The sequence below is a fragment of the Panthera leo genome, chromosome B3 (assembly GCF_018350215.1).
Source record: "Panthera leo isolate Ple1 chromosome B3, P.leo_Ple1_pat1.1, whole genome shotgun sequence".
NCBI classification, from domain to species: Eukaryota; Metazoa; Chordata; class Mammalia; order Carnivora; family Felidae; genus Panthera; species Panthera leo.
In genome coordinates this window covers 99,195,208-99,222,743 of record NC_056684.1, presented here as the reverse complement: position 1 = coordinate 99,222,743, position 27,536 = coordinate 99,195,208, and the positions used below count along the sequence as shown (strand labels likewise).

Sequence of the window (27,536 nt, the reverse complement as noted above, 5' to 3'; positions counted from 1 at the left end):
AAATCCCATGAGTTTACTCTTCCTTTCTGTTACCAGGGATGGTGTTATATCAGTAAATAGAGATAGTGGCCAGTTTACTGATGAGTATCTCCCGGAGCAGCGATCTCATCTCTACGGGATAACTGCCGTCTACCCCTACTGCCCAACAGGTAAACAAAATGTGCAGGGTGCTCCTTTGGATCAGCAGGGTAGAGAAGGATATACCTGGTAACTGATGATCCTTGGCCCAGAGGGCAGCTGCTGCCACTAACATCACCACCAGGGAGAGCCACTTTGAATAGAAAAGTTAATGGCCCATACACAGGGGTGACCAATCTTGACTACCCTAGCTTAACTATACACAAAAAAGGTCAGCCTATAAGGATATTTCCCCTTTAAAATGTTGTTGCAACTGGGTTATAAAATATTCACCCACTGTCTCTTCCACCTCCCCTCACAGGAAGAAAGTAAATACGGCATCACAAAGGATTTGGAGTTTACAATCAGGATCTGGACCCTAAAGAGCATTTACTACAAACACAGGCAAAGAAAGTGAAAAAGGAATTGGACCTACAAGATGAACATTTTCAGTACAAAAAGACTAAGTATATCTTGTGAAAAGTTTTATACCTCAATCTTTACTACTGTATTTTGAATAACAAAAGTTACAAGTTTTAAAAAAGTAATAGAATTTTAATTGCTTATTAAAGCAATTTTTAATAAGCATTTCTGTCATATTTAAAGGGTCAAACTCACTAAAATACATTAAGACCCTAAATCTAATTTTTGCTAAGGATTCTTTCTGACCAAGAAATTAAAGCATGGGTTGTCAGTACAAAGACACAACCCTAAAGACCACAAGGCTTGACCTAGAGAAGGCTATGTGGAACTGGTAGGGAAGTTTCCCAGTAAAAGTTCTAAGATTTATTATTATTATTTTTTTTTACCTCTGCATCACTGCATTTCTATTTATATTAAAAGGTGCTAGAATGTTTCAATTTGTATCTTCTGATCCTATAAGTCCCTCTATAGTTACCCACAGAAGTTACTACATTTATAAATACCAAAGATGTAACAATTCTCAAATTTTCTAGATTACTCCAATAAAATATTTTAAGTTTTCCCATGATTTGAGCATCTGTATTGTCTCTGTAACAGTGCTGGGGGCTGGCATGTACCTCACCCACAAAAGAAGACGATTAATTATATAGATACACAAACATAACAGTCAAAAAAAAATCCACTTTCCTGAACTTTATTAAAGAAAAAGCAATGATGGTAAATCTCAAGAACAGAGTCAATTTTCTAGGATTCTTCTCTTGAAAATGTGACATTTGATTTCCAAACACATGCCAGAGTGTACATGGTTCCCAATTGTACTAAGTACGTGAGAAGCTGAAATCCTAAAACGTTCATCTTCCAACTTTCCCCAGTCTGTGGTCTGTCTTTGGATCAGCAATAATTGCCTGAACAGCTACTATGGCTTCATTAATTTTTGTCTGTAGCTCTCTGAGCTCTTCTATATGCAGCAATCGCAGAATTTGAGCAGCTTCATTAAGAACTGCATCTATTTTATAAGAAACACTGCATTAATCCGTATTCAAGACCATTTACTTGCCCATTTCTTCCCCAAATAATCACCTGGTCTCTAAAAATAAGAGTTTGGATTAAAACAAAATCACTTACCTCCTGTGTCAAAACCAAGAATGTGTTTGTCTAAAGCAACAGGTAAGCCCTTAAAGACAAAATAAAACTTTATAGTTAAAAATCATGTTCTTTTCTCATCTGTAACTGAAAATCTGCTAGCTATTCTATTAACCCTTTTAGCTGCAGTGATGGGGGGCTGAGTGTTTTCTCTGTAGATTGGCCTTTGGATGAAATAATGGCCTCTACATGTAGTGGGAAGCTAGTTCTACCAACCATTCTCTCCTCTAAGACTAGGGATATAAAACACTAGCTCCTTTCACAGCTGTTCTGTCACTGATGCTGTGGAAGGACAGCTGAGCAGGGCTGCTGTTGTCCTATTTTAGCTACAATAGGCAGCACAGTACAGGGCAAATAGGTTTACTTTTAATATTTCTGAACACATTAATTTGTTTTTATACAAAACCTAAAATCTGTATTGACTTTTTTCCACCTAGTGTGATGTTTACCACATTACCTTTATAGAATTTAACTTTCAATAATAGTTCGTTTGGAAGTTATTCTGAAGTCCAGGAAAATAAATGAACTTTAAACCATTTAGTTAACTGGTCAGTACCTACATACACATATGCCAAACATGGGGACTATAATGCCAACCTCCATGGAGTTCAGAGTAGCAACAAGGACAGACAGTCCAGACTTTCTGATTATACTATATAAAATCTATACTTTCAATGTTACAAATGCTAGGATGTCACTACTCAATTCTTACCTAATCTATTAAAGCAAATCTATCTAGGCTCCAAATACTTTAAAATAGCTAAATACATTATACAGGTGAAGAAATAAATGGATATGTAAATTTAGCAAGCAAAGCAAGAAAGAATTACATTGAGTGGTTTTCTAGGCCAGTCTTATTTTCGTTTTCTCTGCCAACAGACCACCAAGGAACAGCTAAACCCCTCAAGATGACCATATGCCCCAAATACTAGTTATGGTTTATAAACAAGACTACTCACTAGAAGAACCTCTCCACTGTATGTATACCTATAGCATGATACCTTCTGAGAGAACACTAAAGATTTGGAGCAATGAAAATAAAATTGTACTCTGCAAAAAAGAGTAAAAAGAGTTGACTATGCCCTCATTTGCACCGCCTCCAAACAGAAGACATAGTTTTGCTGAACGAATGAATGAATGATTTTATTATGGCGGAACAATTTACTGTCTGTTCTACAGTGTGGGTGAAATAAGCTGATCTTTAATCCAATTTCCAGTGGCCCAATTCATACATAATTAATAAGCAATAAAGAGCCTTTAAAACAAACAGTGTCTTTCAGAGAGAACTACACTGCCCTGGCATTAATAACCTTTTAACACTGCTGGGCCTTACTAAAGATGGGATCAGAGGACAAAAGACACTGGGGGATTAGGGGAGACAAAAAAAGGACAAGAATCTAGAATGTTTATTGTGCCCAAGGCATTCACTGCAATATCTGTTCATAGCAAGAGGCATTATCAGACACCTGCTACTGCTAACCCTGAGGATATTCTCTGCACTGTCCCATAGTCAATGAGACTAGGGATTTTGGATTTCTAGTACAGTTTATCTAAAATATCTCAGAATTAAGGGGAAAATTGTCATGGTGTATAGTTTTCAGCCTACAAAGCAGGACTGAAAGAGGACAGCTGCAGTCACCTGAACCTTGAAACTTACACTCTAATACAGCCTCCACACCCCTATGCCAGAATTCTCCTGGGCTGACCAATGAGCTCATGCAGGCCTTCACACACAGACCTTTGTCCCCATCAACCGTTAAGAGCACTGGCTCTTGAATCAGACTATTTGAGCTCAACCACTTACCAACTAGGTGGTCTTAGGTAAGTTACTTTCTCCTAAGTGATGCCAGGAAATATGAATAAAATGAGAAAAGATTTCTCTGAAGAAACAAAAGAGCAAGGACAGGATTTACGTCAAAGAAGAAAATTAGTAACAAAGACAAGGTGTGTCCTGTTTTCCAGCAATTCGTCAAAATAACCTAGTAAATTTTACAAGGTAAATTCTTTTAAATAACTGCGCATGTGCAGTGGTTTGTACTGGTGGACTGTGGATATGCTATTGGTAGCTGCTTTAAGGTATGAAGCGAGGTAAATTTATTTTTCACTCAAAAATAGCTATAATTTGCTTAAGCAAATTCAATCCCACTGAAATAACCTATCCTTTCTCTGGACAGTTCAACCATAGTTTATCTTAAGCAGATACAAAGTGTAAACTCCTGACAACACTAGAAGAACCTTTCATTAGTGATCAATTTAGAATTTATTAAAAAAAATAGTACATACCTCTCTTGTTTGATTTGCTTTAGCAACTGCATCCTGAGTCAGGCGCTCCTGAACCAAAATGCGAATTGCCTAAGAAACCAAAAAATATTTTTTACTTTTTATTGGCTGTTCATCTCTTCTTGTGACTCTAGAGAATAAGGACACCTAGAGACTAATCAAGTTAGAATTATAATTCCCTAATAAACAAAAACAAACTGCTATTAGAATGAACATTTTCACTTTTAATAGTTTATGATGTGGAAAGATGCTCACAAAAATTAAATTTTTTTGAGTAGGTAATTCATGTGTGTGAAAAATAAATTTTTAAAAAGGATACATGTTAAAAAAGGGGGGGGGGGTTCTCCTTCCTACCCAAGCCTTAGCCATCCCTCCAGAAGACAATCAACGGAACGAACCAGACTGCTGTATATCCTTAAAAAGACTATTATAAGCATGCTCAAGCATAAATGCGCACACACACACACACAAACTCTTGACAAAAAGAGTGGCATATCATACCTACTGTCCTTGATTTTTTAAATTATACTAAAACATTTTCAGATCTCTCATTCAAGGACTGGTTTTTTCCATCACCAAGGCATTTTATTATGGCAGACATAAGTGCATGCATGCCCTACACATGCTTAAAAAATAAATTTTAAGTGGAATTCTAGTAGATGCCAATTGTGACTTAAATTAAATGCAAAAACTGAAAAATTATTAATAATATAACAAGCCAAACACTACATTTAGAAAGAATCATTAAATCAATCTTCAATAATCAGTCCAGTTGCCAGTCAATATAGTGATTCTCACACTTGGCAAACCTATGAAGATGTCTGCAATAGTGTCATGGATTATTTGAATGCTTCCAAACTTCCAAGACAAACAGGCAGCTTAGAATTTAAAAAGCTTTTGATTATAGTTGATTCATACTTTTTCCCTTTGGGTTTTTAAAGTCTAATAAAAGCACCCCAAATATGCTAGTCTATTTGTCCTCTCATTCAGTTTATGACTAAAGGTGACATGACCACTGCAGAACTGTTCCAAAGCAATTTACATAATCGCCCAAGTAAGGAATAAAGAGCTAAATTTCAATAAAAACAACTTTTTGCCTTTTAGAGTTTTTATTTATGTATTCATTTAAGTAATCTCTACACCCAACATGGGGCTCGAACTCATGACCCCAAGATCAGGAGTTGCATGCTCTGGGCGCCTGGGTGGCTCAGTTGGCTAAGCATCTAACTCTTGACCTCAACTCAAGTCATGATCTCAGTGGTTCGTGAGATCAAGCCCCACATCAGGTTCTGCACTGACAATGCAGTGCCTGCTTGGGATTTTCTCTCTCAATCCCCCCCCGCCGGCACATGCTCTCTCCTCTCAAAATAAATAAATACACATTAAAGAAAAAAGAGTCACATGCTCGTCATGACCAACTGCGCCAGCCAGGTGCCCCAACGTTTTATCTCTTGGCAACCAATCTGAGTTGAGAAAATCTGAGTTAACGTTTAGATTCAGTAAAGAGAATTATAATAATGTAGAAATAGTTTTTCTCTTGTTGGAAGTGTCATTTAATACATACAGTTTTAAAAAGAATAAATTATGGCTTAATCTCTTATGGATACAACAGAATTTAATTATTCAATTTACTGCAAAGTAGAATAAGGTATAGTCAAAAGCTCTTTAATTTCTCATAAAATCAGTAATAATTTCTAAAATAATTTCTAAGTCTGGAATCTTAAGTATCTTAAATACCACTCCCTTCCTACGACCCCACCCCACTGTACTATCACAATTATGGGACCTAACTCTGCTGAAGTATATCTTTCCTCTTAGAAATAAAGAGACCTCTTTTCAGATCACTGGGTTCCCTAACATGCAGGTATGAACTAAGTAGCCTACCTAGGATGGGGCACTGGGAAAAATAAAAACATTCATTCCTCAAAGAGATTCTGGGGTATATATTTTTGGCCAAATCCACCATTACCAATTTGGCATTTTCCATTATCTTAGTTGAGTACAGATCACAAATCTTTAAAAGGAATGATTAAGTAGAATTGGAAGATACAGGAAAAAGAATGGACCGCAAGGTCAGACCACAAGTGCCCAGATTAAATTCCTGGCTCTATCAATTTCTGTGTCATCTGGACATTATCTATTCTTTTGGTCTCAATTTCTTCATATACATATTAAAATTAAAGGATATCGGCATCTATCTCCAGGACGGTTGGGAGGACTGAATGAGATCTCTTTGCCAAGGATTTAGCACAGTGGCAGGCACAAAGTAAACACTCTTTGATGTTAGCTGCTATTAGATAACCTAAAACAGATGAAATCTGCTTTAAGTCCCAAATTCCTGTCATTTAACCATATATTTAAATAACACAGTTAATTTTTAGAAAATGAAATTTTTTTTTCTACATACAAGGTTTCTGTCAAGTATCAAGAATATGTGGGGCACCTGGGTAGCTCAGTGGGTTGGGCGTCCAACTTCAGCTCAGGTCATGATCTCATGGCTCATGGGTTTGAGCCCTGCATCTGGCTTTGTGCTGATAGCTCAGACCCTGGAGCCTGCTTCAGATTCTGTGTCTCCCTCTCTCTCTGCCCCTCCCCTGCTCATGCTCTCTCTCTTCTCAAAAATAAATAAACATTAAGAAAATTTTTTTAAAGAATCAAGAATATGAAACTGACCTTAAGCATAACCAGGTAATCATCATGACGCTGAATCTGAAGAAGGTTGGCCAAAGCCATTACACCAGCCTTAAAATCTGGATTATTTACTGTAAAAGATAAAAAATGTAAACTTACAGCTCTATAAGCATGTTATTATAGATCTATGTGTAAGTATATAAACCTATAAAAAACATTTTTAATTTTCCAATAACAGCCTCTTAGTTTTTAAAATTGCTGTTGATAAGAGCAGTGTAGGGACATCAACAATTAGGCTAATTGATGAGCTCAATGGGTTCTCTATTAATCAGCCACACTGAACAATCCAATAAATGACTAAATTAACTCGTTAGGTTTGTCCTGTAACATTTCCCAAAAGGCACACTTACTGTAGCAATTTTAAGAAACATTTCTTCCCAAAGCTATCAATTTTAAACTCAACTCCTTCAATTGATAATTTTCCCAAAACCTCTTCTCCAAGCAGCAGCTCTAGAGAGTCTGTCTAACCAGCTTATTAATTCATAAGAGTAGCTTGTGAATCATAGGTCACAATGAACCTGTTATGAATGAATACTTAAATTATTATAATGTAACTGGAATCTTCATACTTTTAAAAAGAAAATTTCTTAAAGGCACTTGGAATTTCAAATAATGAAAAATTTTAGTACTTGTCTCATGTCATTAGATTAGAAAAAATATTTTATGCATCCAGGAAGGCAAACAATCACCACCATGATTAAATACAAATCAAAACCTTCAAATTACTATGAACACATCAAAGAACAGCCAGCTATTCAACTGTAAGAGGAGGGAGAAAACACATTGTAAATGACAATAAAAAACATCACAGAAAATAAAGCATTCTTACTTTACTAAAACCAAGTAAACCCACACTTCTTCATTCTAGGAAGTAAAAAAACATTTATGGGACCAAAAATACTGATGATCACTTTTATGCACTTACACACTTACCATCCAAATTGATCAATGGCTCTGCATTTTTAGCTGCATTGTCAGCATTTTTTGTATTATCAGGTACCAGGTCCTTGTATTTTTCAGCTGTAAACATAGGCAAAAATAGAATTTGTAGAACTGTTTTACTTAAGGTAAAACAAACACTGCTTACTGAATTTAAGCCAAACTGATTTATAAACATAACTCATCCAATCCAAATTATTTTTGCTATAAAATATCCATCAGAAGACAATGTGATGGTAGCTTTCTGATTAAGCTAAAATGATTACTGGAATATCTATACAAATATCTTTTCATTACCATTTCTAAAACTAACACAATTCACACACCATCTAAATCTAAGGAGAGAAAGTGCTTTTACAGCTTGCTGAGAAACTTAACAGGGGTAGGAGAATGGGAGGAGTAAGTATAGGTTACATGACATTAGATACCACCTCACTAAAAATCTCTTCCCTAAGTCTTTTGAATGTCATATGTGGAATTCCAAAACCTTGCTTTCTCAAAAAACCAGCACATCAAGTACACCATCATGTACAAACCTAAACTAATTTAATGGAGATGTGAAATTCAGAATTCCAAAGGCAGGTTTCATTACTCTTACTTGATAAATCATTAACAATACTTAAAAAGAATTTATAAATGTAAGTATTTAATAGTAATTCACTAAATAAGTCCAAAGTGCCATCTTTGGTTACAGTGCTTCTATGATCTGTTAATGAAGCAAGAGGGAAAATAAAAGCATTCAAATCTAAGTCACACAGGAGTTAGCTCAAAAAAGCTCCCACTGGCCAAATCTGGAACGTGTAAACATCACACAATGACAAAAAAAGATTATGACCCACTGAGTAAAATAAGAATCCACATTATCTACACTAATTTATATAAACAAACATAAATTGGAGAAAAAGGAAAGCTCCTTTTTCTTTACTGTAAAAAGCCAACAAATAAATGCAGAACAAATGATGGAATCAGAAAAACACTTCTAGCACTCATCATCAACATAATAAATGACTCAGACAAGAAAAATCAAATGGAGACCAAAGGTAGAGGTGTAGGGGCGCCTGGGTGGCTCAGTGGGTTAAGCGTCTGCGCGCTCAGGTCATGACCTCACGGTTTGTGAGTTTGAGCCCAGCAATAGGCTCTGTGCTGACAGCTCAGAACCTGGAGCCTGCTTTGGATTCTGTGTCTCTCCTCCACCCGCCCCTCGCCCATTTGCGCACGCACTCTCAAAAGTAAACAGTAAAAACTTTTTTTAAAAATTAAAAAATAGAAAATAAAGGTAGAAGTGTAGTTTGAGGAGTAAAAGCATACTGACATCGTCTCCCCACAAGACACATATTACACAGGGGAAAATATTAACTTTACAGTGGACAAACCTCATCCAAGTGAACAGAACGTGACCAGTACATGACTAGTACTGAGGCATATCGCTAATTTAAAAGAATATATCACTTCTGTGCTATTCTTTTTTTTTTTAATATTTATTTATTTTTGAGGGACAGAGACAGAGCGTGAGTGGGGGAGGGGGAGAGGGGGAGAGGGAGAGGGAGAGGGAGGGAGAGAGGGAGGGAGGGAAGGAGAGAGACAGAACCTGAATCAGGCTCTAGGCTCTGAGCTGGCAGCACAGAGCCTGACTCGAGGCTCGAACTCAAAAGCAGTGAGATCATGACCTGAGCCGAAGTTAGATGCTTAACCAATGAGCCACCCAGGCGGCCCTACTTCTGTGCTATTCTTAACAAAAGTACAAATCTTGAATCAACTTACGAAGAAATATCGAACAAACCCAAACTGAGTGACATTCTACAAAAAAATTGTCAGCGTCATGACGCACAAAAGCGACTGAGTAAATGTTGCAGATTAGGGGCACCTGGGTGGTTCAGTCAGTTAAGCCTCTGACTCTTGATTTCAACTCAGGTCATCATCTCATAGTTTGTGGGTTGGAGCCCGCCTCGGGCTCTACGGGCTCTACACTGTCACCATGCAGAGTCTGCTTGGGATTTTCTCTTTCTCTCTCTCTGCCCCTCCCCCGCTGGCAACATGTACGTGCAATCAAAATAAATAAACAAACTTAAAAAAATTCCAGAGTATAGGAGGCTAAACAGAATAGCTGAATGCAACATATGGTCCAGGATTTTTTTTTTTTGCGCTATAAAGAACACTACTGAGACAACTGGAAAAATATAACAACTGTATGTAACAGTACTGAATCAAAGTTAATTTCCTGATTTTGATAACTATACTGTAATTATTGAAGCCAGTCTTTTTTAGCAAATGTGCGTTAAAGTAACGTAAGGGGAAAAGAATCATTTACAATTTATCAAATGGCTTAGAAAAAAATTACATATGTGTATTTGGGTAGGTAGAAAAGGATAAGGCAAATGAAGTAAAACGCTAGCATTTTTTTACATATGGATATGGGAAAATCCTTTGTACTATTTTGCAACTTCTGTAAATCTGAAATTATGTCAAAGAAGTCAAGAAGAATGCAACATATTAATGTAAAACAAAAGAACAACAGCACCCCCTACTGATAATGGACAGTATTACTACTTTACCCTTTTCCAAAAATGGTCTGCAATTCTGAATTTTAAAATTAAACAAACACTTGTTTTCTAGTTTAGGCTTTTAATACACTTGATAAATGTACTTAAAAGTTACAGTCAACTGTAGGACACTCACATGGCATCTACTGTTCTTGGGACCTACGTAACCTAAGTTGCAGTATTCTAAAAATGGGACAAATGAAATAAGTAAGGGTAAAACAGAAATAAACAGATGTGACTACAGTTTTACTTGGCAACAGCTGAGAAACACCTTGGAAAAGCTGGAGAAAATTTTGTCACAAATTAAGAGTTACTGTCAACCCACAGCAGAACAGTTAAAGACTTTGCTAAAGACCCTAAAAATCAACTAATGCTACCAAGGCTTATGATTACATAAAGGGAGAGAATCACAAGTATTTTCTCCCCCCCTTTTTTTTTTAAGTTTATTTATTTTTTTTAGTAATCTCTACACCCAACGTGGGCTCAAACTCATGACCCTGAGATCAAGAGTCACACACTCTTCCTACTGAGCCAGCCAGGTGCCCCACAAGTATTTTCTTTCTAAACTAAAATTGAAAGTAAAGAGTCTTAGAGATTTCCTTAAGACTTCTGCCATAAGGCTTTTGAAATGTAAGTCTGAGGAACCAGCAAAAAGCAGCTGGTTGATCCTCTGTAGCAGTATACGTAAATACTCGTATTTGCCAAACATTAAAGTTAATAAGCACATCTACTGCCTCCAAGAAACTATGTCAGATACTGTGGCAGATAAAATCATGACTGTTCCCCTGCCTTCCCACCTCCTCCCCTGCCCTGGCCCCAAGATGTCAATATCCCAATTCCTAAACCTAGGAGTATGTTGGGTTACATGGCAAAAGGAACTTTACAGATGTGTTTCAATTAAGGACCTTGAAATGGGAGAATTATACTGGATTATCCAGGTGGGCTCAATATAATCATAGCATCCTTGTAAGAGGGAGGCAGGAAGATCAGAGTCAGAGAAGATGTGGCAATGGAAGAGTCACAGAGAGATTTGAAGATGCTATGCTGCTAAATTTGAAGATAAAGGAGACAGAATCAAGGAATGCAGGCGGCCTCTGGAAAGTGAAAACGGCAAAGAAATGAATCTTCCCATAAAGCCTCCAAAAGGAACCAGCCCTGTGGACAAACTGACTTTAGTAAGACAGATGCTGGACTTCTAGCCTCCAAAACTGTAAGATAATAAATTGTGTCTTAAGTCACTGAATTTGTGGTAATCTGGTACAGCAGCAATAGGACGCTAATAGAGGTACAATGTAGGAAACAAAGCTGAGTATCAGCTTATAATTTAGTGGGGCAAATAAGACATATAAACAAAATGGAAAGGGGCGAATGACCTAAAAGGTACACAAAGCATGAAGGTAAATGCTATGAAGGTTGAAGGGTGCCTGGTTGGCTCAGTCAGTTGAGCATCTGACTTCGGCTCAGGTCACAATCTCATGGTTCATGGGTTCGAGCCCAATGTCAGGCTCTGTGCTGACAGCTCAGAGCCTGGAGCCTGCTTTGGATTCTGTGTCTCCTTCTCTCTCTGCCCCTCCCCTGCTCACGCTCTCTCTCTCAAAAATAAATAAATGTAAACAAATTAAAAAAAAAAGCTATGAAAGTTGAGAGAAGGAAATATTCTTGCTAAGGTGGCAGTTGCGCTGGATCTTACAAGGATGAGTAGGATCTGGATGCATAGAGACAGACTGATATGGCATTCTGGTCAAGGAAAAGTGTAAGCAAAGAAATCTAAGGGAGAAAAAAACAGATGTAAACAGGAAACAGCACTCTTCTAGTTTGACTGGGATGTCAAGTATGTGAATACTGATTGGATACCACTTATCAAAGGCCTTGAATACCAGACCAAGGGAACCTGGAGTTCCTTTTGTAGAAAATGGGAAAGCAATGGTGTTCCTGAATATATAATAGTAACTGTTCTTTAGAAACAGAGCAAAGCATTCTAAAACACTTATGTTTCCAAAAGGAAGCCTGGTGGGTCATGAGGATGAAGCTAATGGGAGAGGAGTCTGAAAGACACTACAATAATCTCAGCAGAAAGTGACAAGAGCCTGAGTCAGGGTTATAGCAGTGGGAATGGAAAAGAAAAGATCCACTGGACATCAGAAAAGGTGGATGGCGACAGGCTGGAAGGAAAAGGGAGACGACAAAGATCAAAAAGGCAAATGGAAGGGACTGTAAGAGTTGCATAAAAGAGAACAACATAAAATGCAGAGGATGGAGGTAAGATAACTGGATGCTGCATTTAGATGTTGGTAGCCCTTTCAAAATGAAATGGTCTAATGAGAGGAAACAAATTTACTGGAATTTTTTTTTTTTTTTTTACTACAGGTACTAATATTCAAAAGTTTCCAATAATATAAGTATATATAATAAAACAATATTAACAAAAGTAATAAACATATTACTACATAATAGGGCTACAGCACCTATTGGCATTAGATACATGTTTCAGTCTCTTGTGAAATTACCAGCTGCAACCAACAGTCTGAAATCCCATCAATTCTAGGACTCTAACAACAATTTAACACAAAAGGCTAAGGTGCAGACTGTGAAAGACAGCAAATTTACCAAAGTAATGTTACTTTGGGAGAAGACAATTACAAGGAGACACCATTCTAAATTCTAAAAGAAAAAATCTAAATGCCAATAAAAGGGGCATCTGGGTGATTCAGTTGGTTAAGCTCTGATTCTTGATTTTGGCTCAGGTCATGATCTCACGGTTCATGAGTTCAAGCCCTGCATCAGACTCTGCACTGGCAGCAGGGAGCCTGCCGGGGATTCTCTCTCTCCTCTCTGTGCCCCTCTCCTGCTCTCTCTAAATAAAGAAATCTTTTAAAAAGTACCAATGAAAGACAGTTGCTTTCAATGCTTTATGATAATGAAGAGACTGTAATTTTTTAAAAGAAAACTCTTTCCTAGATAATTTAGGAGTTGCAGGGGTAAGAGCTAGACACAGAAGAATGGTTTCAAAAAGTAAATTTTTGAAAAGATGATAAAAAGGGAAATGAGGATGCGTAAAACCTACAATGCACCAAAGGTAAAACAATATAAGACAAAGAAACTCAACTGGTAAGTTCCCTACATTTTGACATTCCTTTTGCTCCCACCTTTCCTCTCCCTCTCTGTGAAACACACATTCCCCACAAAACATACCATTATCTCCATATTCAAGTCTAACAGCTAAGCCAAGAAGCCAGTCAATTGCTTCTTGTCGATCTTGAATCTTGAAAGGACAGTTAACATCTCTGAGATACTGTGAAGAAAAAAATACCTGGTTTCATTATTACTGTAACATAGCAGAATCAAAAAATGGTAGTTGAAAGAGATCTTAGTTTGGATCTCTACAAATATAAACATTTATATTACTAAATTGTTGATACAATTACTTACCCCAAAGGATGGAAACATGTACACGTACTACTTAAAAAAAAAAAAAAAAAAAAAGTATTTCCATCTTGCTTTTCGCAATTTTTACTTTTGGAGATTCTAGGTAAAGCACCACTGGTCTAAAAACAACTTCCTTATTTTACAGATGAGGAAATATGGCCTAGATATTAACACCTGCTAGCAGTTACACAACTTAGATCTGGGACTTGAACCTAAACTTTCTGACTCCAGTTCTGAAAACACAGTTTAAAAACAACAACAACAAAACCCCAAAAACACTTTAAAAAGTGAACACTGTCCTTCAAATGGGTCTCTTAAGAGCGCAACATCTAATTCCAGGAACAATGCTATTTAGCCAAAACTTCTGCAACTCCCTTTTGGAAATCTTTTCAGGGTAATTGATAAATCATTATTTTTTCGCTAGAACTCATTTTCTAACCCAAAATTTTATCTCCCTGCTTTAAAGAAAACATTTCATTCACATGATTTGGTCATGATGCAAAAAAAAAATCCACCTTAAAGTATAAAAAATTACCAGTATTAAAGATATTCAAAACACGTCTCATGATTTAAAAGTAATTCCAGGGGCGCCTGGGTGGCTCAGTCGAGCATCCGACTTCGGCTCAGGTCATGATCTCGCAGTTCGTGAGTTCGAGCCCCGCGTCAGGCTCCGCGCTGACAGCTAGGAGCCTGGAGCCTGCTTTGGATTCTGTGTCTCCCTCTCTCTCTGCCCCTCACTCATTCACATTCTGTCTTTCTCAAAAATAAATAAACTTAAAAAAAAAAAAAAAGTAATTCCAAAAGTTCTGAATATGTTTGAAACAATGACTTCATTATTCCAAAGAGACCAACTTGAAAGATAATATCTGGATTGCAAGTTCCAACACACGTAAGTTATCTTACTTTACTGTCACTTCTAGGTGTTTTCCATTAGAAAAATTTTCATGTTCTTCAAATACCCTCCTGTGAAACTTTGTGTTGTCTTATACACATGAATGTGTCATGAGAGGTGATATATACAAATATAAAATCCTAACAACATACTTCCAAGTCTTAAACCTACCAAAAATTTCAAAAAAAAAGTTTTTAAGAAAAAAGAAAATAGCAGTATATCAATAATGCTAGGACAGGCAGGGGAAGTAATGAGCATACAGCACTTGCTATGGGCCAGTCACAGGTATATATCACTCACTAATACGTGCCACTGCTATGGCATTGGCACTACAGTTATCCCCATTTATTGATGACAATATTGAGACACAGAAACCTTAACAAAATTTGCCTGTGGTCACAGAGCTAGTGTGTAACTTACACAATCCCTTAATACACAAAATCTCTGATTCTAAAGAGAAAAGTACCTAATCACTTTGCTGCGGCGAATGAAAAATTTACTTTTCGTATTTTTAAAGGAAAATATCTTATTCTTCAAAGTAATGAAGCTGATGAAAATGTTTAATGTAAGTAACGATACCAGGAAATGTGATTTTTATTCTAATTTGAAAACAATTCCTTTTTCTACAAAAATGTTACTACAATTAAACTAAGTCAATAGGAAAACTATTCTAGCTGCAAAAATAAGATATACACAGACCTCGTCAGGAATATTTATAATGTACACAACAATGAACATCTACTATGTACATTAAATATAAGCCCAAACAAGACATAATCTTAGTTTGCAAGTAAGTCAATGTCTTAATTTAACATAATAAGTGTGTTATTCCTACCTTTTTAGTCTAATGTAAAAATTCTAATTTTGGCCCCTTTTACCATTTACAGAATACATGTCACATTAAGAAACCTCACAGTGTTTCCAGACAAAACTATTGCTTTCTAATACTGAAAGTTTGGTAGGGAGAGATAATATAATTTGGTTTAAAAACAAACACGGAAAGAGAAAAGTTAAATCCTTGAAACCCAGCTTTCCTAATACTGATCATTATTATTTTTATTTATTTTAAAAGCACAAAGTAATTTAAGTTCAACTGTCTTCATATAAGTTTTAGAAAAGCTCTCTGTACTTTTATTCACTTTCTAATTCATTACCTTTTCAAAGAACTTGGGCCAGTCACTGCTGTGGATGTTCCTTAAATTACCTCTGTCTTCAATCTTGTAGTGTCTGATTTTCTGGTCTTCAAGCCAAACAATAAAGTTTCTAAATTCTGTTTCATCTGCAACAAAGGTACTTCATAAATCACTAGAAGCATTAGAAAAAAGCACTTCTTTCTCTACAAATAATTTTTTGACCCCAAAATAAGAAGTTAACTGAGCTGCTTAAAGTACAAGTTGGAAGTGCAGGATTTGGATGAACTGATTAAAAAACTGTTCAAGCCCTGGCCTGCATTCATATTCTAGCTGCAGACACTTGGTTGTGTGAACTTGGGCTGATCACCTTAAATTTTCTGTGCCTCAGACTGAGTATCAAAATGAGTGTAATAACAGCACTTACATCTTGGGGTTGTTACGAAGATTAAATAAATATGGATAAAAACAGTGTCTGGCACATATTTTTGCTATTTGTTAGTTATTATTCCAGTTCCTTTCAGGGAGGGAAGTGAGGGAGGACTGGGCAAAGTTAAATTTATAGCAAAGTAATAATAAAGTACAAGAAACTAAATGACAAAACAGAAAAACAGAAGATACTGACCACTGTTATCATTTACTGTCATAAGTGCATACAAGAGAAAGTTCAATACATTTCATTTAATCCTCTCACTTTTTTGCGAAGGTAATATCCCCAATTTATAGATGAGAAAATTGTCCGAAGTTTCAAATCTAGATCTAAGCTCTGTTGCCACTGATCTTTTTATTATTATTATCATTATTAAATAAAGGGAAAGTAAAAAAAAAAAACAAGATTCTATTATATGATTCTACAGGAGATTAACAAAATACACGTATACTGCTCAGAAATAATTTTCAATCTCAAACTCAGGCTTCCATTATTAAGTCTTGAGAATTATACAATGGTCTTAGTACCCCTGGGCGGGGGTTATACTCTATGCTTTCAAACTTTTTAGTCGACCACAGGTCAAAAACTCTGGAAGACTTAAGGAGTGGTGGGTAGTAGTTGAGTAACAGTAGGTAGCAGTGTTAATCCTCTCTAAAATTTTAATGCTGTGAAATCCCAGATACCTTTCCGTTTTACAATCCAACCCCCCTGATCATCTGCTATTAACTTTTTTGCACAAGTCCACAAGCTTGTTACGTGTTTACCCTAACTCTGTCAGTCCTGCACTTCACTGTGCACTCTCTCGATCTCAAACTGCTGGGTGGGCTCCGACCGTTCCCCACCCTCACCCTTGAGTACCCAACGGGCAATGAACTAGTCTTCAACTTACCACCTAACACAGATTTCAGCACTCTGCCTACGGTATCGCCCAGTCACCCGGAGAACCATGGAGTTGAAGGGCTAAGTTAGAAAGCGAATACTCTCTAGCGTGCTGAGGGTGTGGGTGGGAGGTGGTGGTTGGAGTTTAGCAAGTGCACAAAGTGGCAATGCCCAGGCAGGAATGGGTGAGGGGGCTCCCAAGCCAAGCACAGGCGGCGGAAAACAGAGGTGCTTGGCGGCCGGGAAAAGAGGGGCCAGAGGACCCCGGGGGGAAACAAGGCCGCGGAGGGTCCGGGTGCGGGAACTAAGGGAGCGGCAGCCGGCGGGGTCACAGACGCGCGGTCGGCCTCGGGACGCCGCCTCACCTTTGCAGTTGAAGCCAGCCGGGTTGTGGTAGTCGAGGGCCGTCAGCTTGCGTCGGAACATGGTCCCCGCGTCTCGCTCTGGTCCCCCGGGCTTCGGCCGGGAGAGGAGAGGCGAGGAGGACCAGGCGGCACAGGCACCGGCGACGCGGCGAGAGGGCGGGCAGGCGCCGGGACGCTCCGAAATGACGGCTGCCCTCACCAATCAGAGCTTAGGAACGGCGGAGCCGGGGAATGCCCACCAATCGCGGCTCCGACTGGGTAGGCGGGGCCACGTCGGGGCACGTCGGCGCTCAAATAAACTTTATTGTCAGCTTCCTGGTTGTACAATAGGCAGAAAGCTTCTGAGTAGCCAGTTAGTTCTCACTTGTTTTCAAAGCCAGTTTCCTCTTGTTTTTCTCTCTTTCTTGGTACAGCAGGCAGATAATAGTAAGTGTAGAATTTCTACTGTGGCCTCTCCTCTCATTGAGCCATAGCATTACTTTCAGTGTATTCATTCATTCATTATTATATGCCTCCCATGTAATAGGTGCTCTCTTACACTGCTAATTCAAAGATTTAGCAAGGTCCCTTTCAGACCCACAAGTAAACGTACAACGGTAACACTGTGTGACGGTTCCAGACATCGTCACCAACAGCTACGGAATCTCTGAAGCCAGAAACTGGGAGTCATCCTTTACTACCTTTCACCCTCAGTCACAGCATCCAACAGGCCATCCATTCCTGCTGTTCTCTCACTGTCTCCAATCCCTCACCTCCTCCCAACCCCACTAATGCTACCTCAAATCAGGCTTTCATCATTTTTGCTTACTCTAATGGTAAGATTTCTTAGGGTCAGTCTTGCCCTCTCCAATCCATCCACACCCCACTCCCTACAGCAACCACAGTGATTTTCAAAAACAAAAACCTGTTGATAATTTTTTAATGTATCTTTTAGTGATTCTCTGTTGCCTTTGGAAATAATCAAAACTTCTGGTCTTTAAGACTGGTCCAGTCTCTATCTGCTTTCAGACACTGGGGAGACAGCAGTGAGCAAGACAGACCAGGCTCCCCACTTTCATAAAGTTTAAAAGGCTAATGAGGGAAGACAAACAATAAACAGATAAACAAGTAGGAACTGTGGCTTGAAGATGGCAAGGAGTTTACCAGGCAGTCATTTCCCAGGAGGCAAATGAACAAAAGCAAGGAGTGAGCAGTAGCATGATCCGGAGGGTCTAGAACTTCTAGGGTCTGGAGGGTAGGAGAGAATGACAGCTGATATGACAGTGGAAAGAGGTGGGGGCCTGATCACGAAAGGCCTTTCATGCCATGCAAAGAGGACCTGTTGAAGTTCTTGGGGGGTAAGCCAACTATACATGTTTCATTTCATTTCAACATATTATTATTAAACACTGTATTAGCATTTGTGGGGGATACAAATAAGATATTTTCAGGAAGTTTAATAGCCATGATAGACATGTAAATAAATACTTCTAATCTAGAGTTAGAAAGTGATACCTAATGGGAAATACAACGTGTGCTGTCAGATTAAATAACAGCTTTCCCTTGTTCCCTGAAAGTAGAGCGTTCCTATGAAAACTTTCATAAACTAGAAGTGGTATAAGCAAAGAAGCAATTACCATTAACTTATATGGAAAAATTGCAAGTGTCCCAGGCCCCAAATATAACCTCTCTTAGGCTTTTCTAATACCTTAAAGCACATCTCGCTAATGAATGCTCAAAATAAATCAAAATAAAGCACAGATGCTCACAGATACGGTTCAAAGCTCTGAGGCTTGATGCTGAGATGCTGAGTGTGGTTCCTGGGGAAGGGGGCTTGGCGATGCTTTGCCTGCTGCTTCGGGGGCTGCTGCCTGTATAACGGCTTGCTGCAAAACAAATGTTGCACACTATTTTTGCTTTCCCCTTTCATTGTAAAAGCAAAAATCCTCTTCAGGCTTCTTTCAGTTAGCAAAAAGAGGTACCAATGGTTTTCTGGTTTGTTTGTTGGTTTGTTTGTTTTTTGAAAAGTCAAGTGGCATAATGCAATCTTTTAAAAAGCAGCAGATACCTGTACAGCTTTAAGGAGGCACTGTGAGACAATCTATATTTTCCAATTAAGATGCTTCAAGAGTGAATCAAGAAACCCAGTTTCAAGAGTGTGTTGCCTCACATAAAATTTGATCAAAGCTGCAGCTATAAGTATATACTGTGGTGCATGCTAGTTGTATAATTAATGAAATACCAGCGAAAAAAATAAGAAAAAATTAACCAGACAAGGAAGGGAAAATAGTAAAGGAATGCTTACATGCAGTTGCAAATAATGCATTCCTTTATTTTTTTAAATGTTTATTTATTTTTGAGAGAGACAGAGTGCATGTGCACAAGCAGGGAGGAACCAAGAGAGAGGGAGACACAAAATCTGAAGCAGGCTCCAGGCTCTGAGCTGTCAGCACAGAGCCCGATGTGGGGCTCGAACCCATGAACTGTGAGATCACGACCTGAAACAAAGTTGGACGCCTAACCAACTGAGCCACCAGTCGCCCCTGCATTTCTTTAAAAAGTGGAGAAAAGCAGCTCTTAAAATTTGTTTTCTGGAATTGATCCTTTAATGCAAAACAAACAAACAAACTAAGCCACTTGAACTTGTCTATTTAGGACCCTACGTTTCCAGCCATTTCGAACTGTCACTGGTCATCAGCCTCAGCCACCCCCAGGCATGGTTAGGTTGGAAGAGGATTCAGACTCACAGAATGCTGAAGGGACCCACCAGACTTGAAGTATGGGCTAAAGCTAATCTTGGGAAAGAAGTATTATAGATTATAAGCATTCAATCTCTTTTTCACAAAAAAAATCTTTTGTCTTTTTTTCCTGAATTGGTAGGGCTCCTTTGGCCATTCTTGAATGAAATGTCCAACAGGAAGTGAATTATAGACAATTTCATCTCTAAAGACTAAGTCCTCTATGCTTTAAGGAGAGACCAACTCTTCCCATCAAATGACCCAAACTCCAATCTAATGTGTGATCATGGCTTTGATGGGTCATGAATCCATCTGTTTAATTATTCAACAAAGCTGTTAAGTGTCACCTGTGTGCCTGGCTGTCTTCAGGCACTTTGGATGCATCTGTGAAGTTAAACGCAGAAACTTCTGCCCTCAGACAGCTTGCCATCCAGCAAGGGAAGACAAACAATATTATTATAAATAATGACATTATTTAGTATTATAGAAGGTGTAAGTCCTATGGGAAATCATAATGAGATAAGCGGAGTATGGAGTAAAGGTGGGGACTGGGGACCATAGGGGGACTGGGGAATGATGCAGGTGGCAGTTTTAAACAGGATGGTCAGGTTAGGCCTCATTGAGAAAGTGAAATGCAGAGACTTGAAGGAGGTAAGGGAGTTAGCCACATGAGTAAATGGATGAAGACACTTCTAGATCAAGCATTTGGTACAAATGAGACATAAGAAGTGCTTATATATTTTTAAGTAGTTGAAAAATCAAAAGAAGAACAGTATTTCATGACACAGGGAAGTTACATGAAATTCAAATTTCAGTGTCCATAAATACAGTGGTAATGGAACCCAGCCACACCCATTTGCTTACTGGCTGCTTAGGTGCTACAAGGGTAGAGTTAGGTAGTTGCAACAGAGAGCATATGGTCCACGGACCCTAAAATATTTGCAAGAGTTTATATGGTTTCATCAATGCAGAGGTGACAGTGTCACCACTATTACCAGGCCAACACGTTATCAAGTAAGACAACAAATCAGAGATACAGGTTGTTCTTTGAAGATTATTTTTGCAACATTTCTTCACATCTTAGCTGTTTTACTAGACCCCTTTGTTCAAATTATTCTTCCAAAGACAGTGGGAGAACAAGTTGGTAACACTTAGGCATGTCTGCAGAAGTCTCTATATTGCATAGAAAACAAGATTGATGTTCTAATGAATGTTATCAATTTAACACCCCATTAAATCAGCTTTTTTTTTTAACAAGTTGTAAACGTAGAGGGGTCTTTCTTCTTCAGAGCCTACTGAAGAAAAACATCTCCTCCATCTCTTTATGAGACCCTTTTTGTTAATTATGAAGACTTGCTTTTTTTTTTTTCTTCTTAATTTAGGTCAGGCACTGGAATTTCATGATGTAGCACAAAAAGCAAAAAGCAAGCCAGTAGAGCTCGATTTTAATAGTAGAAACAGAATAGGAATAAATAGGAATTTCCTTAGTCATACAAGGATCATGAATAAAAGCTTCCATATTTGGTATAGTAGGGGAAAAGCTTGCTCTCTTGATAATGAAAACAACAAAGAGAAAGCAGAGCCAAGAGGTTGAGAAAGGCAATTTCTGAAAATGTCTTATGAGGGCCCAGACCCAGCTCTTCAGATATGTAAGCCAATAAATTCCTTTTGATACTTGAGCCAGGTTGTGTTGGGTTTTGTCACTTACAACTGAAATAGTCCCAGGGTGCCTGATTTGGTTCAGTCAGTAGAGTGTGTGACTCTTGATCTCAGGGTTGTGAGCTTGAGCCCCACGTTGGGTAGAGACATTACTTAAAAAGAAAATCTTAAAAAAAAAATAAAATAAAACTGAAATAGTCCTGACACGAGGACAGATTCCAGAAAGAGTTAAAAGAAATGGTCCACAGAGTTGGTGGGACTCAAGGTGGAATAAGAAGGAGATGGATGGCTTAAAGGTGACCTTGGGAATGTCTCACATTAGAGATTTGAAGAACAGTGGCTGCAGACATAGAAACAGGAGCACTGGTAGCAGTGAAGCAGATGGGAGGCTCAGGAATCAAGTCCAGGAATCAAGTTCAATTTGAGTTTTAGGTGATGGTAGGTGTAGCTCATGTAGGAAACCCCCTAAATACCACTTTGACATAAAACTTATTTTCAGCTGAAAGCAATTAGAAGCATCAAACCTAGCAAAATCTCTCCCTTTTGGGCCTAAAGACAGGGTATGAGTCCTCCTTTTCCTAGAGATAGACTCTTACCAGCCCAGAGATGCATTGGAGGAATCTGCAAACGAACCTTACTCTATTTGTTCTTCTCATATATTTACCTTCCCAGTTCTCTGCCCTTGGAGACTAAAACTCTTTGGTCCTATCATTTCTTTACAAATGTATTGTTCTTTGTTAAAGATGCTACCTCAGCTCAATTCTAAACCTCCATTTTGAGTTACTTCTGGTTTGGTTTTCTGCTGTGTGATGTGCACCACAGGCATGAATACAGGCATATCTTGAAGATATTGCACGTTCGGTTCCAGACTACAGCAGTAAAGCAAATATCACAACAAAGTGAATATACCAATAAAATGAGTCAAATGAATTTTTTTTATTTCCCAGTGCACGTATAAGTTATGTTTATACTATAGTCTATTATGTGGTAGCATTATGTCTAAAAAAATGTATAATCTTATTTAAAAAATATTTTATTGCTAAAAAATGCTAACCACCAACTGAGCTTTCATTAAATCACACTTTTTTTTTTTTTTTTTTTTTTTTTTTTTTTTTTTTGCTAGTGTAGGGTCTTGCCTCAGCATTGATGGCTGCTGACTAATCAGGGTGGTAATTGGTGGCAATTTCTTAAAATAAGATGGCAGTGAACTTTGCTGCATTGACTGACTCTTCTTTCACAAATGATTTCTCCTGTAGCCTGCTTGCTGTTTCACAGCATTTTATCTACATTAGAACTTCTCTCAAAACTGCAGTCAGTCTTCTCAAACCCTGCTCCTGTTTTATCAACTAAGTTTATGTCATATTCTAAATCCTCTGTTATTTCCCCAATCTTCAAAGCGTCTTCACCAGGAATAGATTACAACCAGCCTCTGCTAGCTTCAAACGTTTCTTAGGCACTTCCTCACCTCTCTCAGCCTTCATAGAGCTGAAGAGAGTGAGGGCCTTGCTCTGCATTAGGCTTTGGCTTAGGGGAATGTTGTGGCTGTTTGGATCTTCCATTCAGACCACTAAAACTCTCTCCACATCAGCAACAAAACCGTTTTTGCTTTCTTACTATCCATGTGTTCACTGCAGTGGCACTTTCAATTTCCTTCAAGACCTTTTCCTTTGCATTCACAACTTGGCTAACTGGGGAGGGAGGCCTAGCTTTCAGCCCATCTCTGCTTTCAACATGCCTTCCTTCTCACTAAGCTTAACCATTTCCAGCTTTTGATTGAAAGTGGGAGATGTGCAACTCTTTCCTTTCACTGGAACACGGCGAGGCCATTGTGGGGTTATTACTGGCCTAATTTTAATATCGTTGTTTCTCAGGGACTAGGGAGACCTGAGGAGAGGGGAAGAGACGGGCAAACAGCGGGTCGGTGGAACAGTCAGAACACAAACAGTGTTTGTCAATTGAGTTTGCCCTCTTATATGGGCATAGTTTGTGGTGCCCCCAAACAATTAGTAACAGCGGTGATCACTGACCAGAGATCACCATAACAAATATAATAGTAATTTAAAAATTCTTGAAATATTGTGAGAATTACCAAACTGTACCACCCAGAGACATGAAGTGAACAAATGCAGGTGGTAAAAATCGTGCTGGTAGACTTGTTTGATGCAGGGTTTTCACAAACCTTCAATTTTGGTCAAAATGCAGTATCTGAACAGCGCAGTAAAACAAGGTATCCCTGTAAACTGTTTTTCTCCTGTTAATCTTTTTTGTTACTGGGGTCTCAGCCAAGAACTCAGAAGGTACAGGGAAAAGTGGGTCTTCTCTCATGTACCTGTAAACACCCTGAGACTCAGGACTGAGTTTGAGTGGCCCAGACTAGAGATGTCAACAGGGAGCCACCTGCATCAAGGTCCTCTGGGTCAAGGTGTAGCTGAAACCACTAGGATGAGCTCCCTGAGAAGCCATGGAAAGAAAAGAGGGGTGATGACTGTGTCTCAGGAAACCCTGGTATTGCCATTTGAGTGGGTAGGAGAAGAGTCATGGGAACATTTTCACGAAAAAGTGGTTGGAAGGATCAATGCAACAGGGAGTATCTTGTGTCCCAAAAGGCAGAGAGGAGAGGGTTTGGAGAGGCAGGGCAGGGGGGCAGGGCAATGGAGATCAACATTTGGGTGATGGAATTCTGTGGAGGCTTCTCCTAAAAATTATTAAAAAGTCCCCTTTGAGGGCTTGAAAGCAGGTAACAAAGGGAGAGATTATGAACATATGTATTAACTCACATACAGTTGAACTTAAATGATCTGTTTTACAGACTTTGGTGATACTCCTCTTCCCTCTCCTCACCCCAGCGAGCTGTCAGGCAGATTTGCTAACCCTCTGAGACACCCACAAAGGCTGGGCGATTTCCCTTTTTTCAAATTTCTGAGAACTGGTCTTTGTCCAGGATGTTGGGAGTTGGCCCTGGGATCCTGGTAGTTTCTCAAAGGATCTGTGATCATCTTGTAGAAGGCATTGTCCTATTGGGTAGGCTCCAAATACAGGCTTCACTTCGGGACCAGCCTTCCCAGGTACCTCCCCACACACCACCAGCACTGGAACTCAGCCTGCAAGCTATAAAGAAGGCGGGGGACAGTGAACTCCTCCAGATCTGCCCTGATCTCACACTGGCTCTCAGATATGAGGACATTTTAGGGAAAATTCTATTTTGATGCAGGAACACAGGATTGTCTCCCTTTTGCTTCAAAGTGTCACAGAATTACTCTGTGCTCAAATGACATTCAGGTGCATAATCCAGTAAATTCCTTTTGGTGCCTGAGCCAGGTTGGGTTGGATTTTGTCAAATTAAGGCAATTTAGGATGAAGTCAGTCCTGGGTGTAGGTTCAAGAACATTCATTCATTCAGTAGATATTTATTGAGCACCTGTTATGTACCATGCTAGACGCTTGAGATATAATGATGAAGACAGACCTGATGCTTGCTTCCATGGTGTTTACAGCCCAATAGGTAGTCGGGGGGGGGGGGTGGTTCTTGGAGGAGGTGTCATTTAGGCTAAGTCAGAGAATAGGAGCCATTATTAGATGTAACAGTGAGGGGGAAAACCAGAAACCAGTGTGAGCACAAAGGCCATTCGGTAGGAGGGTCACGATACTGTGCAACTGAAGGCACCCCAGAGTGTGGTAGGAAGGCAGTGAACAGGGCAGGTGGGGGGTTGGTGTTCAGGGAGGAGGAAGTGAGGACAGGGGAAGGGCAGGTGACAAATACTCTCTCTGTGGCTGCACTCTAGCCAGGGTGCTCAGAGTCGTCTTCTCGACTAGCCTTCACCCTTGGTCTGTAAAGACAAATAAACACTAACCTAGCTTCTAACAGCTCACGGCCACAGATGACAACAGCTCTCCCTTAAAGTACCTGCCTGAGAAAACGCAAAGCTGTCAAAAAACTTTCCTGTTTATCCCTGAGCCATCACCTGAGGATCGGGCCCCCACCTCTCAGTTCCATGGGAGGATACAATCCTAATTTGGATCATGCCAGCTAGCAGACACAGCTGGCCTAATCACATTTATACCAAAAAGCTCTTTGCCATCTTTCACTTCCCTGACTGTAGTAAGACCCCATTTGCCCCCTCTCCCTACTCCTTCATTGGCCCATTCACCTCTACGGATCCAAGTTAAGTTCAGTTCAGGATGGACTCTTGTTTCCTACTGCAGTAGTTATGGCTGGTCAAAATGTGTCCTTACCACTTTAACTAGTGTCCAGCATTGTTTGTCTTTGACTCAGGCCAGCAGGGCCTTGGAGGCCATGGTGAGAAGTCTGGGTTTTATTCTAAGTGCAACAAAAAGTCATTGAAGGCTTTAAACTGGGGGGTGGCAAGCTGTGACTGGGGTTTTAAGATCCCTCTGGCTACTGCGTGAACAGAATATAGTTGGAAAAGAGTAAGGAAGCTGGAGGCCGCTTAGAAGGCCGCTTAGGAGGCCGCCGTGGGGGTGGGATGAATGTCGAAGCCGTGCACAGTATCTAGTACATCAGCATGTATCGAGAGGGGATTCGCTGTTGCAAATTACCCTCTGGTCTCTTTCAGTCATCATTGTGGGTGACTGAGAGTCATCCCCATCAACTATCTGCTTTCATATCTTCTTATTACTTGGCATTGCTGGAAGAGCTCGATAGCCATTTGGGTAGTTTTTCAAGTATAGAAAAATAAATTCTAAGGCTGAGAGAAAGAGAACATTAGAAAGAAAGGGAGAAATACAGCCCGTGATCAGTCAGGAGACATATTTCCCAGCTCTCCCACTGTGAGTCTTAATTCAAAGAGATTTTCCTATTTGCCAATGAGAGGCCGGTCCCAGTTCCTCTCCTGTGCTCAGGAAAAGCACGGGAATTTCCCTCAATGCTTTTTCTTTTACAAAGCTGCCTGGAAAATGTTGGAAATGTGCTACTACACTGGGGTTTAATAGTGAAGATAAAGAGCAAAATGTTTCCTCTAACACTTGAACTCTCTTTATTTTTCACGTTTGCTGGGTCATTCCTTCTTTAGTTTTGGCAAATGAGAACAGCAGCCTCATGGGGATTTAGTGTTCAGTACCTAATATTCCATGCTGGGCACGGGTGTCAGCAAGAAAAAGCAATCTCTGCCATCCTTTCCTCTCTAGCTGAAATCAGGCAGTCTCCTGGACAGCCTTGCTGGAACCTGAGACCTGACCTCATTGGTCCCGCTAATGACTGTGTAGGAATAATTTAGGTTGTTAATGACGGTCTGAGTTATTTCCCCAGTGAGCCCAGCTTTCTGGCAGCAGCTGTCATTTTCACACCCTCACAACACAGTCAGGAAATCTTTGGAATTTCATTTTCATAAAAACCATAGATTTGCTTTTGATGTGGGTCTCTTCAAGGGTGCCCCTGGGAAATAAAGCAGGTCCCAGCTTGTCCACTCCAAACACCGCTAGAGAAAGTGAAATAAAAATAGTCCACAAATGTGAACCTGATTTCTGCTTTGCACCTCCTTCCTACACATGGGAGAAGCTAAGTCACAGTCAGGGACGATCTCTTTCTCTAGGAATTGCACCTAACTTTGGGGGGAAATTCTGAAATGTCAAGGAATGAGTGGCAGGTGGCAGATGGGTACAGTGTCCTTATTGACCTCCCCTGGCATCCCCTGGGATGTTCTCATTTCTGTCCAGTCTTTGTTGGTGCACAGGTCACTGCTGTGCCTGCCTCATGCCCACTGCCGGGTGGGTCTCCAGGTTCTCGGTGCTGCCCTCAGTTATTTGGGAATATGCCATGGCTTCTGCATCGTCCAAGTGACAGAAACTCCATTTCCATGGCCTCTGGGACCCCTGGGACTGCAGCACTAATCCCCTGCCACAGCCTATGAAACAGAGCAACGCAGCCCTATCTTCCTACATTGAAGAT

At 39.5% G+C, this 27,536-nt stretch overlaps 2 protein-coding genes across 3 annotated transcripts in view; one reads left to right on the top strand and one right to left on the bottom strand.

Annotated features, from left to right (window-relative positions):
• NID2 (nidogen 2) overlaps nucleotides 1–2,731 on the top strand; it is a 68,413-nt gene extending 65,682 nt beyond the window's left edge. Inside the window, exons 20-22 of one of the 2 annotated variants that reach the window (XR_006203812.1) lie at nucleotides 37–149; nucleotides 440–584; nucleotides 2,563–2,731. Coding sequence is in view for 1 of the 2 variants with exons in the window: in XM_042943218.1 (XP_042799152.1) it covers nucleotides 37–149; nucleotides 440–450 (124 nt within the window). In the remaining variant the exon portion in view is untranslated. Of the gene's footprint in view, nucleotides 1–36; nucleotides 150–439; nucleotides 1,109–2,562 lie in introns of those variants that run through there. The other variant, XM_042943218.1, reaches the window with a different exon arrangement.
• Nucleotides 1,219–17,436, bottom strand: RTRAF (RNA transcription, translation and transport factor). Its single transcript, XM_042943219.1, has 8 exons — nucleotides 17,256–17,436; nucleotides 15,606–15,730; nucleotides 13,326–13,425; nucleotides 7,588–7,674; nucleotides 6,637–6,725; nucleotides 3,967–4,035; nucleotides 1,666–1,714; nucleotides 1,219–1,546 (listed from the first exon to the last, which is right to left on the bottom strand). Exons 1-8 carry the CDS (start codon nucleotides 17,314–17,316, stop codon nucleotides 1,392–1,394), a joined length of 735 nt encoding a protein of 244 aa, XP_042799153.1. The 5' UTR covers nucleotides 17,317–17,436; the 3' UTR covers nucleotides 1,219–1,391.
• Nucleotides 17,437–27,536: the final 10,100 nt, after the last annotated feature.

Bases quoted from the DNA above. Each gene is read 5' to 3' on its own strand.
- RTRAF (XM_042943219.1), bottom strand. From the start codon at position 17,316: ATGTTCCGACGCAAGCTGACGGCCCTCGACTACCACAACCCGGCTGGC. The intron at 13,426-15,605 runs GTAATGAATTAG...TTTTCTTCACAG, and splicing joins GGCCCAAGTTCTTTGAAAAG to TATCTCAGAGATGTTAACTG. The intron at 1,715-3,966 runs GTATGTACTATT...TTTGTCTTTAAG, and splicing joins AAGCAAATCAAACAAGAGAG to GGCTTACCTGTTGCTTTAGA.